Below are 20,128 nucleotides of genomic sequence, written 5' to 3'. Positions count from 1 at the left end.
GCAGAACTTTTGTGATGGAAATTATATGAGGTGGGAGGAAAAAACTATATTTATATGCAATACTTTTGCGAGAGAACGCAAAAGATTTGCTAACGAACACAACACATTTACATGGTGTAAATAGAATATATCACTATTTTCAACTAGTATAAATAGCATCTATTGCAAATAGCCGCTACCAAAATACAAGTGAATTTATACATCACATTTTGATGAACACTATTAAAAATAGATATTCATTTTGAGTTTTGCTAGAGATTAATATGTAAATTATAAATATTATAAATATAATATATTAATAATATATTTATTATATAAATATTAAAATTATTATTATTATTATTATTATTATTAAATACTTTTTGTTTTTAAATATACATTTGAAGTGAGTGTTAGATGATGGCACAGTACAAATTTGGAAATAGAGGAAATCAGCAAAAAAATATCAGCCTGTAACCAATATGGTACTCATATAAGATATATTCCGAGCTGAAAGTATCATCAAATTAGCCATAATATTCAATAAATAATAAATATACACCCAAGGGGTGAGAAGTATGTATAGCTGTAAACGATGGGCATTTGAATTCTGTGAAAACCTTTGAAATATTGGGTCCAGGCCTAGTGATTGGATATAGCCTTTCTGGCAGAAGACATTGCTGCTTATTTCTTGTGTATATTACAGCGAATACTATGTGACTATGGTGAAGTGGGCCACAAGTACCAAACTGGCTGTAAACTGGTTGAACCGAGCCCAGAATATCTCCATCCTGACCCTCTGTGTGGCCACAACGGGTGTCTGCACCAAGGTATGCCTGGGTTTTTTAAGTATTTTCCAAAGTTCAATGTAAAGTCCAATTTACACATTACAAGGAATGTGAAAATCTGCAGTACAATGGAGCGCATTTCACAAGCGGAGGTTGATTTTTTTTTTTTTTTTTTTTTTAAGGTGCAATATGTACGCTTTTTGCAGTAAAATATCCAAAAACCACTAGGCCAGTGTTATATATTTTGTTCACTTAAGTATTTACAATATCCCAAATATTTCCAACTATTTGTAAATCGTGAGAAAATTACAATTTTAACCAAGGCTCCGGGACGTGTGAGGAGTCACCTGTCAATTGCGTCATATCCACGTTACCCTCGGTTTCCGGTTTCATTTTGTAGAAACCATGGAAACACCAAAGACGCTTTAATATATTACATGTTTTAATAGACAAGGGAACAACTGTTTTGATATATTTATAGACAGAAAACTAATTGTTGTTATATAGCTCAACACCTTTTGTCTTATTGTTTAAATCTAATTTTCTTGATTTTTTGAGAGTACCATGCTTTACCATGCCTCAGAGAAAAACACTATTTTGTGAAGTAGCTAAGATAGCATAATCAGATGCAGCTTTATTTTTAGTAACAGAAATCCAGAATTTTCTCCACCATACAATGTGTTTTAAAATGAATTGCATGTCATTTATCAACACAAGCCATCCAGCATTTAATATGATATTCTAAAATCGATCTATCTTACTGCAGTGCGTCTCAAACAAGTGTCTCACAGCAGCCTCCATGCGAACGCACAGAGTAACGTTATAACATCATTTTCAACACTCTTAAATGTATCTAATATGATAAACAGAGCTGCGTTACCACATACTCGTGACCCGAAAAACGGAAGCAACTGTAGCATAATAAAAGTTCCTCTGCTCGTGAGGCGTGTGTTGCGCAATCGCTCCAGCGGATTCGTTCAGCTCCCACAACACTCGCTCCTGCTCTGCTTCATATTTCATTCTCATTAATAATTGTATCCATGAACATGATTTCTTCCCAAGTCCTATCCAAATCTTTTCCACCGGCCGTTGAGGTGAAGACCACATGTCTTGACCTCTAGCGGACATAAATCCTACATACTGCACCTCAAGTTCAAGTTCAAGTTACTTTATTTGTACTCGAAAGTAGATTTTGTTTGCAGTAGAGTCCTCATACACACATATGAAACAGAGCACATAAAAAACTATATCATCAAAAAGTTCTTGTCGGTCCAGAATAAATAATACATACATGACTCCTCATACACAAATAGAAAGTAAAATACATAAAAACCAAGTACACAATAAGCTATAACTCATTCCTCAAAGTAATGGCTGCTGGAACAAAGCTATTTTTGTGTCTTTTTGTTCTACACCTGGGGATTCTAAACCTACGCCTTGACGGTAGAAGCTGGAATTCTGTGTGCAAAGGATGTGAACTGTCATTTAAAATCGAACTAGTTATGTCAGGTGTAGGGAAGGACGAGGACTCAATAATGCAGGGAAGAGGGCTTTTTATTAATAATAAAAAATAAAACATAAACACAACAAAAACTACCCCGTGGGGGAAAACAGACTTAACAAAAGACTTGACTTGACTTGACTTGACTTGACTTGACTTGACTTGACTTGACTTGACTTGACTTGACTTGACTTGACTTGACTTGACTTGACTTGACTTGACTTGACTTGACTTGACTTGACTTGACTTGACTTGACTTGACTTGACTTGACTTACTAAAAACACCAGGGAAAGTATGACAACGAACCAGCACAGGACTGCAAACACAAGGAGAATAAATAGGAGAGCAAACAAGGCAGGTAACAAGGGAGGACAGGTGGGGCAAATCAACCAATAATGAGGTAACAAGGTGGGTGGGGTCAAGACAATAGACATGAGAGCACATGGCACAAAGAAACACATGACAAGTCATGTGCTCACATCAAACAAAACAAAGACACAAGCACATGGCCAATGAAGACAAAATCACAAGCCATGTGCTTACACAAGACGAGACATGAACACGTGACTATGAAAACTCATAAGCCACTTGTTCACACAAAACAAGACAACATGAGAGCACACAGCCCGTGAAACACAGACTGCGTGCTACACAACACAAGAAAAAAACAACATGAAAGCACGCGGCAGGTGGAAATAACCGCGTGCTACATGACAATACAAGAGACAAAACAGGAGACAAGAACGCACGGCAAGTGAAAGAACACTCAACCGTGCGCTCACAACAAAGACAGGACTGGGAGCGCGAGTGTCCGAATCCCGACACGAAACCGAAACCAAACTAGACACGAGTGCCGGGATCCGAACGCCACGCTCCCAACATGAAACAAGGCACGCAGACAAGAGGGCACGCAGACAAGAGAGCGCACAGCCCCGAGAACCCTCGAGACCGTACGCTCACACAAAAACACGACAAGAACGGGTGTCAGAGCTCTGTCACAAAACCAAGAAATAAGCAAGACTGAAGTGACAGAACCCTGACAAGTTATGCGCTGTAACTGTTTTGTATACAAGGTCTCCACATTAAGCTGCGGGTCACCTAACAGCCTGCTGGACCACTTTACTATTTTATTAAGCAAGTTTTTATCATTTTATCATTGGTTTCAGCACTTTATCATGAACAGCACTTTAATCTCAGAAGGTCACCGGGTCACTGTATTGTCGATTGCTAGTAAGAGTTCTTACTCAACTGTGGTATTATTTTGTTTCATTTAGAAAAAAAATGATCACCGTTTTCTTTGAATTAGACTGAATGAGCCAGAAACTAGATTCTGCACTTTTGTAATATTTCACTGCAATCTTGCCATGTGATTTGTTTGTTTTGTTTTGTTTCAGAAACATGAGGATGAAAGTGAGGGGTGGCTGCACAGACAGGTGAGCATTAACTTCCTCCACCCTGACAAGGGCAAAAAAATGATGGGATGTGCCATGTCAGTGTTTGTCAACAATAACAGCTTTGAATAGTCAGGAACGTTTGATGTTGTTTGTCTTATCATATTCCCCACAGTATCGTGCTTGAGCTGATATTGTTTTTCCTGATTAGTTTTTCATGTCTGTTTTTCACCAGAGGGAGAAAGTGGCTGCATGAAATGTTTTGCAATAACATGAATAAAAGATCGTGTGGCACCTGCAGAAATAGGCCTGAGGGCTCAGACGCACTATTATATATGCACTGGATCATCATAATAATTCACATTCTAATATATGTTGTTACGGTTTTAATATTTTTAGTGTTGCTTGGAGAAATACGACCGCTTTGTGCTGCGGACGCATTCTCTAGTGCTCCTGCAGGTTTTATAATTCAGTAATTATGAAACTCCACAGAGCAAACCAAATGACGAAACACTACCATGGGAGGAGAACATCACCGTGATGATAGTAATAATGGTGCTGGTGTGACCGTAATGATCATTTAGAGTCATGTTTCTCCAACAGAATGAAGAGCCACTCTTCTCTAAAGACGGTCTGAAACTGTTCTTCACCAGAGCAATCCCTCAGGGAGGACGAGGGAAGTTCTTCCACATCTCCATGTCTATCTCACAGGTACAAACTTCCGTGTTAAAGCAGGGCTTTTCAACCTTTTTCTATCTGTATACTGTATCCAGTGTAGACAGCTTCAGTGATTATAATGGGTTCTATTTGCTTTTGACGCGAAGCAATGCTCGCATCTGGTGTAGGCAAGTGTCAGCAATGTTAATCGACTGAACGCCAGTGGGTGGGGCCTATGGTGCAATGATGTAAAACTATTTGTCATCATCTTGCTCCAGAGGCAGGAATATGCAAATGTATTTGCCTGTGACATCACAAATCCCTCAATATCCAAACAAGTTGTTTTTGGAGCTCGATTAAATAAATGTTTTGTTTATAACGAGGAGGACATTTTAAGCTCTGAAACTTGCAGGATGCCAAGACACTAAACCTCATTTTCTGAACCGAATTCTAAAAAGCCTAAACCTATTTGTTGAATAAATCACTCTTTCTGCAAAACATTAAACAAGTTCAGGGAGTTAGATACCATTTGCAAATTTCATGCACTCTTTTTGCAAAACTCTAAACATTCTTACTCACTAAAACACAGTTTGAACTGTGATGCACAACTTTAATCACAGGAGGCAAAAGTTAAACGGTCCCACTTTATATTAAGTGGCCTTAACTACTATGTACTTACATCAAAAAATAAGTACATTGTACTTATTGGGTTCATATTGAATTGCAAAACACTTTTACTGCTATTGAATTGGGATACAGGTAAGGTTAGGGAAAGCTTTGGTGGTATGGATAGGTTTAAGGGTAGGGGTAAGGTGTAAGGGATGGGTCAACAGTGTAAATATAAATGTAATTACAGAAATTAATTACAGATGTAATTACATGCAGGTGTTTTTTAAAATATAAGTACAATGTAAAAACATGTATGTACACAATAAGAGCATTGTATCAAATCATTAATTTAAATGTAAGTACATAGTAGTTAAGGCCACTTAATATAAAGTGGGACCAGTTAAACAACTAAACAGAGTTGTCATCATTTACACACAACGGCTCAAAATTGTTCACACTTGTTTCTAATGATGTGATCAAACCAAATGTAAAAAATAGAAGCCAGCTCAGAGTGCACAGGTGGCAAAAGTGAACTGAATATTGATACCAAAAATGGATGGAAACAATCTGAGAATAAGAAGAAGACGAGTATGTGTAAGAGGTGGTAGACGAGGAGGAAGAGGACGAGGAAGAGCAAGGTGTGGTGTGTTGTCAAAAAGGGTTTGATTGTTTGCCTGGCAAGAGACGGAATTGCCTATGATGTGGACAAAGACCCCAGACTGAACCCAACACGAAGACTTGATGCTGAGGCAGAATGAATCTCTTACTGACTTTGATTTTATGGTTGCACAAAGGCTACGTTCAGACTGTCAGTCCAAATCCAATTTTTGTGCCTATCCGATTGAAATCCGATCATATTTAGCAAGTCTGAGTGGCCAAAAATCACATGAAATTTTTCTAAATCCATTTTCGAGCTACATTCATATGTGGTTTGAAATCCTATTCAAATCACATTTCTCGAAATCTGTTTTCAGTCTGACCTCCCTGATCAGATTTCATGTGGTTTATGTGACTTTCTCATGCCATGTAAAACATAAACGTCAGACGTTGTTAAAAGAAACATTCTGAAAGTCACAGCAGAAACAAGGTTGTGTTGTTGCAATGTGCCAGAGGAGCAGAATAACAATATCACGGAGACATGTTTTGAAACCGGCAAAGATGACACAGTGGAATAAAGCCGCACATACTCCTACATTTCACCAAACATCTGTATTACAAACCCCTCCATCCTGCGGCTGTTGTTTTTGGCGTACACCTACCTATGCAAAATCATTGCCATAGAAACCAATGCAGATATTCTGGAAAACAAAAGAGCGGCATGGACACACAAATCCGATCTGAACAGTTGCAATACACAATGTGGATGTCAATAATTTTAGATCAGATTCCAATTGGATACACACATAATCGGATTTGGACTGACATTCTGAACATAGCCAAAGAACAAAGCCAAAAACATGCTTTTCATTTAGAGTTTTCTTTGACCTTTTGGGCTTTTGCATTTGAACTACTGTATGTTTACAGTCTATAAGTGCTGAATATACAGACATTCAATTCTATACAATATTCAATACTCAATACAATACTATAGAGTGCCCTCTACAATCATTGGCACCCTTAGTAATTATGAGCAAAGGCGGCTGTGAAAATAAATCTGCATTGTTTATCCTTTTGATCTTTCATTCAAAAAATTCACAAACTTATAACTATTCATTGAAGGAAAAGAATTGAAAGTGGGGGGGAAATCACATTATGAAATAAATGTTTTTCTCCAAAACACGTTGGCCACAATTATTGGCACCCTTTTATTCAAAACTTTTTGCAACCTCCTTTTGAGTTTGGAGAACACCTGACAAGAGATCAGAGACCATTCCTTCATACAGAATCTCTCCAGATCCTTCAGATTCCCAGCTCCATGTTGGTGCTTCTTCTCTTCAGTTCACTCCACCCATTACAGAAGCTTCATTTTGTGCTCAGTGACACATTTTTGTGTTGGTTTTGATGTTTGTTTTGGATCATTGTCCTTATTGAAGATCCAACCACGGCCCATTATTGGATTTCTAGCAGAAGCGGTCAGGTTTAGATTTTTTATCTGTTGGTATTTGATAGAATCCATGATACCATGTATCTGAACAAGATATCCAGGACTTCCAGCAGAAATTAGGCCCACAACATTAAAGATCCAGCAGTATATTTAACCATGGGCATGGGGTACTTTTTATCCACGTGTGCATCAAACCCATCTGGTGGGTTTGATGCCAAAAAGCTCTTTTTTTAGTTTCATCTGACTATAGAAGCTGGTCCCGTTTGAAGTTCCAGTCTTGTCTGACAACTGAATATGCTGGAGATTGTTTCTGGATGAGAGCTGAGGATTTTCCTTGAAACCCTCCCGAACAACTTGATGTAGGTGCTGTTTGATCACTTTTTTAGGCTTTCTGAGACTCAAGACTCAACTAATCTCTGCAATTCTCCAGCTGTGATCCTTGGAGAGTCCTTACTTCACATTAGGACAATTTAGACACACATCCTCTTCCAGGCAGATTTGTAACATCTTTAGTTGATTGGAACTTCTTAATTATTGCCCTGATAGTGGAAATGGGGATTTTCAATGCTTTAGCTATTTTCTTAAAACCACTTTCTATTTTGTGAAGCCCAACAATCTTTTGCTGCACATCAGAACTATATTCTTTGTTTTTTTCTCATTGTGATGAATTATTAAGAGAATTTGGCCTTTGTGTTTAAACATATTTGTACTCCTGTGGAACAGGAAGTCATGGCTGGACAATGTTATGCTCCTAGTCACCCTGGTGTGCTAAAAAATGTAAATATGAATGGGAATATACTTCAGAGATATTTTACTCATAAGAATTTCTAGGGGTGCCAATAATTGTGGCCAACATATTTTGGAGAAAAAAAAAAAAAAATCATAATGTGAGTTTCCCCACACTTTCAATTGTTTTACTTTTGATGAAAGGTTAGATTTTTGTGAATTTTTGAATGAAAGATCAAAAGGATAAACAATTCAGATTTATTTTCACAGCCGCCTTTGCTCATATTTACTAAGGGTGCCAATAATTGTGAAGGGCACTGTACTTTCAGTACATACAGTATACAATATTTTCACCTTAGTTGTGATTAATATACTTTTTTACTTAATTGCAAATTGTTTAATGTATACAATATGTTTTTTTTTTTTTTTTTTTTTTTTTTTCTGTAACTAGATGCTCTGGATGCTGTGTTGTCCTTTTTATGTAGTGTCTAATGAATGATCTGTAGTGTTTATATACAGGGAGTGCAGAATTATTAGGCAAATGAGTATTTTGACCACATCATCCTCGTTATGCATGTTGTCTTACTCCAAGCTGTATAGGCTGGAAAGCCTACTACCAATTAAGCATATTATGTGATGTGCATCTCTGTAATGAGAAGGGGTGTGGTCTAATGACATCAACACCCTATATCAGGTGTGCATAATTATTAGGCAACTTCCTTTCCTTTGGCAAAATGGGTCAAAAGAAGGACTTGACAGGCTCAGAAAAGTCAAAAATAGTGAGATATATTGCAGAGGGATGCAGCAGTCTTAAAATAGCCAAGCTTCTGAAGCGTGATCATCGAACAATCAAGCGTTTCATTCAAAATAGTCAACAGGGTCGCAAGAAGCGTGTGGAAAAATCAAGGCGCAAAATAACTGCCCGTGAACTGAAAAAAGTCAAGAGTGCAGCTGCCAAGATGCCACTTGCCACCAGTTTGGCCATATTTCAGAGCTGCAACATCACTGGAGTGCCCAAAAGCACAAGGTGTGCAATACTCAGAGACATGGCCAAGGTAAGAAAGGCAGAAAGTCGACCACCACTGAACAAGACACACAAGCTGAAACGTCAAGACTGGGCCAAGAAATATCTCAAGACTGATTTTTCTAAGGTTTTATGGACTGATGAAATGAGAGTGAGTCTTGATGGGCCAGATGGATGGGCCCGTGGCTGGATTGGTAAAGGGCAGAGAGCTCCAGTCCGACTCAGACGCCAGCAAGGTGGAGGTGGAGTACTGGTTTGGGATGGTATCATCAAAGATGAGCTTGTGGGGCCTTTTCGGGTTGAGGATGGAGTCAAGCTCAACTCCCAGTCCTACTGCCAGTTTCTGGAAGACACCTTCTTCAAGCAGTGGTACAGGAAGAAGTCTGCATCCTTCAAGAAAAACATGATTTTCATGCAGGACAATGCTCCATTACAAGTACTCCACAGCGTGGCTGGCAAGAAAGGGTATAAAAGAAGAAAATCTAATGATATGGCCTCCTTGTTCACCTGATCTGAACCCCATTGAGAACCTGTGGTCCATCATCAAATGTGCGATTTACAAGGAGGGAAAACAGTACACCTCTCTGAACAGTGTCTGGGAGGCTGTGGTTGCTGCTGCACGCAATGTTGATGGTGAACAGATCAAAACACTGACAGAATCCATGGATGGCAGGCTTTTAAGTGTCCTTGCAAAGAAAGGTGGCTATATTGGTCACTGATTTGTTTTTGTTTGGTTTTTGAATGTCAGAAATGTATATTTGTGAATGTTGAGATGTTATATTGGTTTCACTGGTAAAAATAAATAATTGAAATGGGTATAAATTTGTTTTTGTTAAGTTGCCTAATAATTATGCACAGTAATAGTAACCTGCACACACAGATATCCCCCTAAAATAGCTAAAACTAAAAACTACTTCCAAAAATATTCAGCTTTGATATTAATGAGTTTTTTGTGTTCATTGAGAACATGGTTGTTGTTCAATAATAAAATTAATCCTCAAAAATACAACTTGCCTAATAATTCTGCACTCCCTGTATTGACTGGCTGTGTGTATGATCTGAAAGCTTTGTTTGATTTTACTGGTGAATTAGATTTTACTGGTACTGGTGAAATGGTTTTGAGCCGAACTTGATTTTGCTAGAAGACTCAGGGGTTTTGTGAATGTAGTATGAAGATTTGTTTTTGTGTTTAATGTTGAGAGAAAATGGGTGACGGTGTCAAGAAATGTGTCTTAGCTATTGTGAAAAACTGTAATGGTACAAAGACCTCTTATATGTCAAAAGATCAAGGCAAATTTAAAAAAAAGATAAAAAAAAATTCTCTCATGTCATGACGAGTTTCTTCATTTTTCCAAGGTGGTTGGTTTTGTGATATTTGTGAGCCAACTAATCATGTTTTTACAGTCAACAGCATTTAATTGATTAATTACTTAATTTCTTCAGACATGTTCTGTATCTCTATTTTTAATGACAACACATTAATAATATTTTATTATTCACAATCCTGAGTTCTATTCAATATGACTGATGTCTGTTTAATTTGTTTTCTTCATGAAGCCCAACAGCAGCACAGATACTCTGCAGTCCATCACATCAGGAGACTGGGACGTCACGCAGGTTCTGGCATATGATGAGGAAAGCCAGTTAATGTGAGCGAATCCATCAACACCACAAACTGAACATCAATGATTCATTAGTCATTAAGAATGGAATTCTTTAAGTATCCTGGACTACCGTGTATATATTATGGAATATATGGTAATCGTTAAGTACCATTCTATAAAAGATATATAAGTATCTACCCTTGTGAAAAAGACATGCACTTAATTGTATTGAATTTAGAAATGAAAATAAAGGCCACTTAAGTGTACTTAAAAAGAGAACACTTTCATGACTATGTTTCTTAAACACACTTGAGTACATTTTAAAAAGTGCTCTCTGTAATAATATCAAATTAAAGTTTTACAGTACATTTGAAATCATTATGTTTTAATAATCTTTTGCTGTGCTTTTAAGAAGTACACTTACATGCGTTGACTTACGTAGTAAAGCACATGTAAAGTACTTGATTATAATTTTAACTGTAGTGTGTTATTCAATATTACATTTAAAGTTAAAGGGGAACTATTATGCCCCTTTTTACAAGATTTAAAATAAGTCTCTGGTGTTCCCAGAGTGTGGAGTTTCAAGAACTCATGTTTCGGCATACCGGCAACAACAAAACAGGACAATCTCACACACCAAAAAATGTCAGAAAGGGCATTCATGTGCAATTTTTAACAAGGAAACTCTTGTTTATGATAATTCCGATAGCAGGTGAGGGCAGTATCAGTTCTGGATATGAAGTTTGAGCATGAAGCGTTGGTATTGACCCATCTTTCAAATAAACCTTTGTGAAGATCCAGCATTGAACAGACCCATATTTGTGAAGCAGTCTGGCATAAAATGTTTGGATAATAAGTACAAGACTTTACCTACTTTCTTCGGGACATATCCTTCAAAAATGAAAACAATGTCCTTAGTGACTCAGATGCCGGGAGTCTATGGAGACTCTTGAATCGGTACATCCCAAAACACAACATTTGTAATGTCTCTTTGGCGCAGACATTGTAAAACTCCAGCTGCTACAGTGAGGATACAGAAATGGCGGACTCTGTGCTTGTCACTCAGGGCTGTGTCTATACTAATAGGGCAGATCATCACTGGTTGTGGGTGTGGCTTCTGAATATGAATCAGCGCCTTTGAAGAGACTGCTTCTGATTTATGAGAATTATATCAAAAAGGAGTGAGCGGATTTTTTACCATTATAGGCTGGTTGTTTACACATATTGCGGACACACATCTGTGTTAAAACACCTTATAAAAATGAATTTTGCATAATAGGTCCCCTTTAATATATTTTAAATGTACATATATTTTAAACGTTACAAATGTGTAATTACAAATATATTTTATTTATAGTTTTTTATAGTTATATATATACAGTACAGTCCAAAAGTTTGGAACCACTCAGATTTTAATGTTTTTAAAAGAAGTTTCATCTGCTCACCAAGGCTACATTTATTTAATTAAAAATACAGTAAAAACAGTAATATTGTGAAATATTATTACAATTTAAAATAACTGTTTTCTATTTGAATATATTTCACAAAGTAATTTATTCCTGTGATGGCAAAGCTGAATTTTCAGCATCATTACTCCAGTCTTCAGTGTCACATGATCCTTCAGAAATCATTCTAATATGCTGATCTGCTGCTCAAGAAACATTTAATGTGTACAATTGTACAAAATATTTGTGTACAATATTTTTTTCAGGATTATTTGTTGAATAGAAAGTTCAAAAGAACAGTGTTTATCTGAAATCTAATCTTTTGTAACATTATAAATGTCTTTACTGCCACTTTTGATTGATTTAATGCATCCTTGCTGAATAAAAGTATTCATTTCTTTAATTTCTTTTCAAAAAAATAAAAATAAAAATTCTTACTGACCCCAAACTTTTGAACGGTAGTGTATAATGCTACAGAAGCTTTGTATTTCAGATAAATGCTGTTCTTTTGAACTTTCTATTCATCAAGGAATCCTGAAAAAAAGTACACAACTGTTTTCAACATTGAAAATAATCATAAATGTTTCTTGAGCAGCAAATCAGCATATTAGATATTAGATTTCTAAAGGATCATGTAACGCTGAAGACTGGAGTAACGATGCTGAAAATTCAGCTTTGCATCACAGGAATAAATTACTTTGTCAAATATATTCAAATAGAAAACAGTTATTTTAAATTGTAATAATATTTCACAATATTACTGTTTTTTACTGTATTTTTAATTAAATAAATGTAGCCTTGGTGAGCAGACGAAACTTCTTTTAAAAACATTAAAAATCTTAGTGGTTCCAAACTTTTGGACTGTACTGTATATTTATAATTTCTACAGAGCCCCGAAAGGGACATGGTGGTGGAAAAAAATATGAGATGTGAGGAAAAAATATATTCCAAAACTTTTGCATTCCCCCAGGAAACTTTTCGTTTACATTTACATTACATTTATTCATTTCGCAGTTGCTTTTATCCAAAGTGGCTTACAAATGAGGAATACAACAATCGATTCAAGTGCAGCTTATATAAAGTTTCAGACATCGTTTAGAATAGTACAAGTTTGCTTGCAAAATACTCAAAAGTTTTGCAAATGAATGCAAATTTGAATGCAAAAACTATTGCAAATGCAAAAGCATTGACATATAGTTTTTCCTCCCATCTAATTTTTTCCATCACTTTAAGGGCTCTGTAAGTTTCAGTAGAAATTATATTTTTAAAAATTGTACTTTTTTATTTTTTTTATTCAGTACTACAAATGCTTGTCAGTGAATTCAGCAGTAAACTTTAAGCATATTTAAGATGATAGAATTATGAAAAAAAAAAAAAAAAACATATTAAATCCTACTTAAAGGGTTACTGAAAATGAAAATTCACCCTCATGTCGTTCTACACCGTGAGTCCTTTGTTAATATTCGGAACACAAATTACGATATTTTAGTTGAAATCTGATGGCTCTGTGATGCCTGCACAGGGAGCAATGACATTTCCTCTCTCAAGATCCATAAAGGTACTAAAAACATATTTAAATCGGTTCATGTGAGTACAGTGGTTCAGTATTAATATTATAAAGCGACGACAATATTTTTGGTGCGCCAAAAAAAAACTAAATAATGACTTATATAGTGATGGCCGATTTCAAAACACAGCTTCAGGAAGCATCGGAGCATAAATGAATCAGTGTATCGAATCATGATTTGGATCGCGTGTCAAACTGCCAACGGCTGAAGTCACGTGACTTTGGCATTCCGAACAGCAGATTCGATACACTGATTCATTTGTGCTCTGAAGCTTCACTAAATAAAATAATCACTAAATAAGTCGTTATTATTTTTATTATTTTTGGCGCACCAAAAATATTCTCGTCACTTTATAATATTAATATTGAACCACTGTACTCACATGAACCGATTTAAATATGTTTTTTGTACATTAATGGATCTTAAGAGAGGAAGTGTCATTGCTCCCTATGGAGCCATCGGATTTCAACTAAAATATCTTCATTTGTGTTCCGAAGATTAAGGAAGGACTCACAGGTGTGGAACAGCATGAGGGTGAGTAATAAATGACAGAATTTTCATTTTTGGGTGAACTAACCCTTTAAGTGAGTCCAAAAGCACTATAAAGTTCAGCTAATTGTATTATTTTTTAACAATAACCTGCAATTATCATTTTACAATATTATTTTAAAATATATTATTTCCATGTTAAGTACTGTTTTTAATAGTATGCAAAACTTTTTCACAGGCATATAGCTTCTTTGTATTGTGTTATATGGACCATGTTGTAATATTGTATTTTTTGTTTGAACAGATATTTCCTCAGTACTGAGGATGACCCTAAAAGAAGACATCTCTACAGGTACATATGGCACATATATATTAAATTCTTGTGCCGTGTGAAGTTTGGTTTATACTGTCTCAGGCTAGTTCTCGCTGACAGTCTTAATGTGTCTATGGTTGTTCCAGCGCAGACACAGTGGGCACCTTCAACCGCCGCTGTCTGTCCTGTGATTTTATTGGCACCTGCGGGTATGTCAGTGGCATCTTCAGTCCCAGCATGGACTACTTCCTGCTCAACTGTAAAGGTAGACATCTCTTCCTTTTTCTTTTGTTCTCTCTTTCTCTCACTTTTTTTTAATATAAGAGTATGTTACTGCTTAGGATTTATTTCCTCGCCATTTTTCAAGTGCAGCTCGGATGACATATATGAACATGCACCATGTATGCCATGTATAGTAGTTATTAATATGGTAAATACTTTGAAAAACTTTGAAATTCTTTGGTTTAAATGGTTCAGATAAAAAGCACTGAACTGAGTCTCTGCCTTCACCATAACCCAGACACATTTTCAGTTCAACATTTATGAGTTGGCATTGTGGTGAATGTCGATTTACCTTGATGAACCTTTATTGCTATTTCTTCTGACAAGCTTTATGCGTCTGTGATGAGTTCAGTGTTACAGAAGTGGAAATAAAGAACAGGATGGAGATGGTGAGAGTGGACTCATTGTCAGAAAGCACCATGTTATTGTTCAACTGTGAAGTTTCCATTGTGCAAAGTGCATTGATTATTTGGAAAGCTTGTATCTACAGCAGCTGATTTGTTCTAAAGGCAGTCTGGAAGGCTTGAATGCTGCCGTGGTCGTGACAGGACTCCTTGAGGAATGACGTGTTTATGTATAGTTCTGTTGTGGCACTCATGAAAAAACACAACACAGCTTCATCGTAGATGCTCATTAACAAAAGCTTTTATGCACTGTTTTCATTTTAGGGAGAGCAGTCTTACAAATAAACTTTAGAGCACTTGTAAAACGAATGGATAAAGTACTGTTGAGCGTGTGCTAACATGTACCGCTGAAACATAAGGTCTGACTTAATACATAACAATCATGTACCTTTGACTACTGTTATTAGGTTTTTTTTGTGTTTTTGGTTTTTGGTTACACTTTATTTCGATGGTCCACTGTAGAATAACTATAAGTATCTTTGCAACTACAAGTCTCAAAGGTCTGGTTTCACAGAAAGACAAACTCATTAAATTATGAGAAAAAAGTTGTTAAATTACGAGAACAAATTTGTTAAATTACGAATTTGTTCTCATAATTTAACTTTTTTCTCGTAATTGAATGACTTTATTCTCAACATTTTATCTCGACTTTTTTTCTCTAAATTTAACGAATTTGTTCTCATAATTTAACAACTTTTTTCTCGTAATTGAATGACTTTATTCTCAACATTTTATCTCAACTTTTTTTCTCTAAATTTAACGAATTTGTTTTCATAATTTAACAACTTTTTTCTCGTAATTTAATGACTTTATTCTCAACATTTTATCTCGACTTTTTTTCTTGAAATTTAACAACTTTTTTTCTCATAATGTAACGAATTTGTTCTCATAATCTAACAAATTTTTTCTCGTAATTTAATGACTTTATTCTCATCTTTTTATCTCGACTTTTTTCTCGAAATTTAACGAGTTTATTCTCAACATTTATTTCGACTTTTTTCTCGAAATTTAACGAGTTCTTTTCTCGAAATTGAACAACTTTAATCTCGAGATGGTTTTATTTTTTTATTATTGCTTGGCCCTAATCCTCTTCCGTATTTTTTACATGAAATCAAAAGTCAGATCGTGCATTGAGAAAAATTATACTTTGGACCAATTAAAAAAAATAATAATAATTTGTTACAGTCAAATTGATTAGTTTTTCTCAAATTATATTTATGGTTCAAACCTTACATTTGGATTTAATATTAATCGAAAAAATATTCGTTTTCTCAAAGACAAAAAAATATACATTCATAGTAAAATGTTTATTTATTATAAATACCATATACTGTAATATATATTTTAATATATATTCAATATATTTTCTTTAGACACAAGCCAAAATGTTAATTTATTTAATGTTACTTTTGGATTTTTTTACAACTTATTTCATCATAAACAAAAGCTAAATTAACTATAATATGAAGGTATCGTTTTTACTTAAGTTAAAACAGTAACACTTCACAATAAGGTTCGTAAAGGCTGGTGCACACTGCGATTTTGGCCATGATTTGGTCGTCTAAGACAAATTTTGCAAATCCTAAAAGATTTCTATAATTCTAGCCTAAAATCTGTAGTCTTTTATCACTAGTTTGACATGTTCACAGACAGCCGGTTAATGACCATTGCGATCAAATTTTAGAAGATATGAATATTTGGCTCACAATCCTCCAGTGTGACTTCTCCTATGACGAATGTCAAATTGTCTTCGTTTTTCAAGACAAGCTGTGATCAAAATTAATGATAGAGATGTCTCTCTAAATTAAATTACGAGAAAAAAGTCTTTAAATTATGAGAATAAGCTCGTTAAATTACGAGAAAAAACTCGTTAAATTTTGAGAAAAAAGTCAAGATAAAATGTTGAGAATAGTCATTAAATTACGAGAAAAAAGTTGTTAAATTATGAGAACAAATTTGTAATTTAACGAATTTGTTCTCATAATTTAACGAATTTGTTCTCATAATTTAACGAATTTGTGATCGTAATTTAACGACTTTTCTCATAATTTGAGTTTATTCTAAACATTTTATCTCGACTTTTTTCTCGAAATTTTATAAGATTTTTTTCTCATAATTTAACGAGTTTATTCTCAACATTTTATCTCAACCTTTTTCTCGAAATTTAACGAGTTTTTTCTCATAATTTAATGAGTTTATTCTCAACATTTTATTTCGACTTTTTTCTTGTAATTTAACAAGTTTTTTCTCGAAATTGAACAACTTTAATCTCGAGATGGTTTTATTTTTTATTATAGCTTGGCCCTAATCCTCTTCCATAGAAATCAGAAACCATGATTTTCGATAAATAAAACCAATATAAATATGCATATTAAATAAATAAATGACAATAATTAACTAAATCATGAACACATATCTAGACTAAACACACACAGACATACAATTCACTTATGCATAGGAAATGCGAGAGTGGAAATGAATTTAAACCGTAGCATAATGGGAATGAAGCTATGAAAAGAGTCATTTAGCGAGCTGGAAGAACCATCATTTTCTCACCTTAAAGCACCTTTGTTACCAAAGGGGTTCAAACTTAATACTAAATCATCATTTAGTGTTCAAATGTACGATACTTTCAAATTGCCTTAGCTTTTGAGGAGCGTCCGGATATGCAGGCTCAGGAGAAATTTTTGATGGTTCTGTCCGATGGTGCGGAAGTTGTAATCAATATCTTTTGCATTGAATGGAGAAAATGTCGACAAACTAGTGCTGTTATTTTGACCCTGTTGTGGTCGAGTAAGCTTGTAGTTTTGTGTCCATTTATATTTTGATAAATATAACAAAGATGTAACAATGCATTCTATGAGATGGTGATGTCCACCAAAGTGTAAGTCATTAAACAAGAAGTAATTTGATATGAAACACCACCTGAGCTACATTATCTAGAAGTTCTGTCTTCGGGCATGCATAACACTATACAATATACAAAAGAACAATATACACGCGGTAATAATACACAAAATGTACTAGGGAAATGAATGTTCCTTCATTTAAGCAAATTTGCCAATGAATTAGTGGAAAGGACACCATTTGTATGGGCTGCATGTCTGGTTCTTGTATTGAGAACAATCAATGTGTCAAGTGTCTTTGAAGTGTGTGATTGAATTAGAAGGGTGATAGCGCTCACTGGGGGAGCCAGACATTACGGGCCTGCATGGGTGAAGGGTTGGAAGAGTAACTTTTACAGTTGTGTGTTTGATCGATTCAGATGCTACATTGTGTTTGTCTGTTGTCAGGGCCTGAAGTTCCATATGTGGCAGTTTACAGCACCTACGACAGACAGAGTGAGTATCCAGCAGCCTTCCTCCTGTCTCTGTGTGTGTGTGTTTGAGTTCTGGATGATCTGCAGGGTCATGCTCCTGTCATTTGACCACCTATCACTGAGCCACGTGCACACACACTCAAACTGAAATTCGACCACATTTTTAATTTTTTTTTTTTTTTTTTTTTAAATGGGACCTATTATGCCCTTTTTTTCGGTCTTGATTTTGTTTTTGGGGTCTACTTGAATAGGTTTTCATGCTTGAATGTTAAAAAAAAAAACAAAAACATTAATTTTCACATATTTTACATTATTGTAGCACCTCTCCTCCCAGGCTGTGTTTAAGTCCATTTTGTTGTGACCACCTGTGTGACATCATTAACTAACATGGTTGATACAGTTTCAGGAAACAGTCTTGACTAGATGATTTCTTCAATGATGCATCATAACATAGTAGTTACGCAGCGAGTTATGTCGTTGTACATGAAACGCATACCTGATTGAGTTCCGTTTCTACAAGCTCCTTCTCTAAAAGCCCAGAGTGCTCTGATTGGCCAGCTGATGTAGTGCATTGTGATTGACCAAGCACCTCAATCGTGGGTCGGAAATGTAACGGCGCTAATCGTAATTGCGAGTTTCAGCTTTCAAGCGGTGTTAATTTTGACAGCAAATTTTGATTTAGTTTTAGTCACAGTCTTTTGACTAAAATGCCATTTAGTTTTAGTCATATTTTAGTCATCGGAAATTGTTTTAGTTTTATTCTACTATCATAACATCATTATTCTACATATCATAAGATTTTAGTCGACTAAATCTACAGTAGATTTAGTTGACTAAAATCTAGAGGGTTCAGTCAAATTGCAATGCATCAACTAAGCATTTCTCAATAAATCACAGATCCAGTACTGTGATATACATCTGATATTCTCCCAGCTACATTCACTTAAGATATAATCAACTGTTACTTTACTCTGACATTTTAACATAATTGCGTGTGTTTTTGACCGTTCAAGTGCAAAAAGACACAAAAGAGAGCTCAATTCAGTACATGTCATGGACAAGGGTAGCCTAGTTTTTATTTTTTTTTATTTTTATTCTGCTTTTACTGTAATTTTAATTACAAATTTTAGTATTTTTTTGTGTTTGTCTTTTAGTTCTGGCTTTTAGATGTCTATATAGTTTTTTTTTTTTTTCTGTTTTAGTTATTTTAGTACATCAGATTAAGCTAAGCTCAGAAACTATATGAAATACCATTTATTATCTGGTTTCAAGTCATTTTTTTATTTTTATGGTTTAAGGTTTAGTTAGTTAAATATAATAACCCTGATACTTATAAAATCTATATTGAATAATGTGTCAAATAATGTTCTTAGTGTTTCCTTCCTGTCAAGTCAGGTCGTCACATTTATTTATATAGCGCTTTTTACAATGTAGATTGTGTCAAAGCAGCTTTACAGTGATAACGGGTACATTATTTTGGCTGCACAGCAGCTCTTAAAGAATACTGTCAATGCAGGCAGATCAAAGCACTGTTGAATATCAAATGTCAAGTCAAATGTCAAGTGTCCCCAACTAAGCAAGCCAAAGGCGACAGCGGCAAGGAACCCAAACTCCAACAGGTGACATCAGGTGGCAAACAATGGCAAATAGGTGTTAAAATGGAGAAAAAAGTTCAGGTGAGGGAGATTAAATATGCTTTCTTACAACCGTCTAAAACATATTACCATATAAACATGTATAGTAAACATTGTCATAAGTCATCAACATTAGTTCATAAGATATTGCTTGACATAAATGTGCGCTATACATTGATTGTGACCCGCTCTGGAGCAGTCAAGCGCTGCTGCGCTAGCCTGTAGGATGCGCAATAGCGCCACGTTTTGCCGCACGTTTTGTTTACAATTCAAATGTGCGGATCTTCTACACAGGACATTAGTCCTGAACAGATATCTTTTCATAACGTCCCTCTGTATCATTTTTGTCT

At 35.3% G+C, this 20,128-nt stretch overlaps 1 protein-coding gene across 1 annotated transcript in view; it reads left to right on the top strand.

Moving 5' to 3' along the window:
- dpp6a (dipeptidyl-peptidase 6a) overlaps window positions 1-20,128 on the top strand; it is a 293,120-nt gene that overhangs the window by 247,625 nt on the left and 25,367 nt on the right. Inside the window, exons 11-17 of the mRNA XM_067377789.1 lie at window positions 686-809; window positions 3,664-3,702; window positions 4,264-4,371; window positions 10,278-10,369; window positions 14,131-14,178; window positions 14,286-14,404; window positions 18,119-18,166. Coding sequence (XP_067233890.1) covers window positions 686-809; window positions 3,664-3,702; window positions 4,264-4,371; window positions 10,278-10,369; window positions 14,131-14,178; window positions 14,286-14,404; window positions 18,119-18,166 — 578 coding nt within the window. The remainder of the gene's footprint in view (window positions 1-685; window positions 810-3,663; window positions 3,703-4,263; window positions 4,372-10,277; window positions 10,370-14,130; window positions 14,179-14,285; window positions 14,405-18,118; window positions 18,167-20,128) is intronic.

This window comes from Chanodichthys erythropterus, chromosome 23 (assembly GCF_024489055.1).
Source record: "Chanodichthys erythropterus isolate Z2021 chromosome 23, ASM2448905v1, whole genome shotgun sequence".
Classification (NCBI taxonomy): Eukaryota; Metazoa; Chordata; class Actinopteri; order Cypriniformes; family Xenocyprididae; genus Chanodichthys; species Chanodichthys erythropterus.
This window is presented reverse-complemented; position numbering and strand designations above follow the sequence as displayed.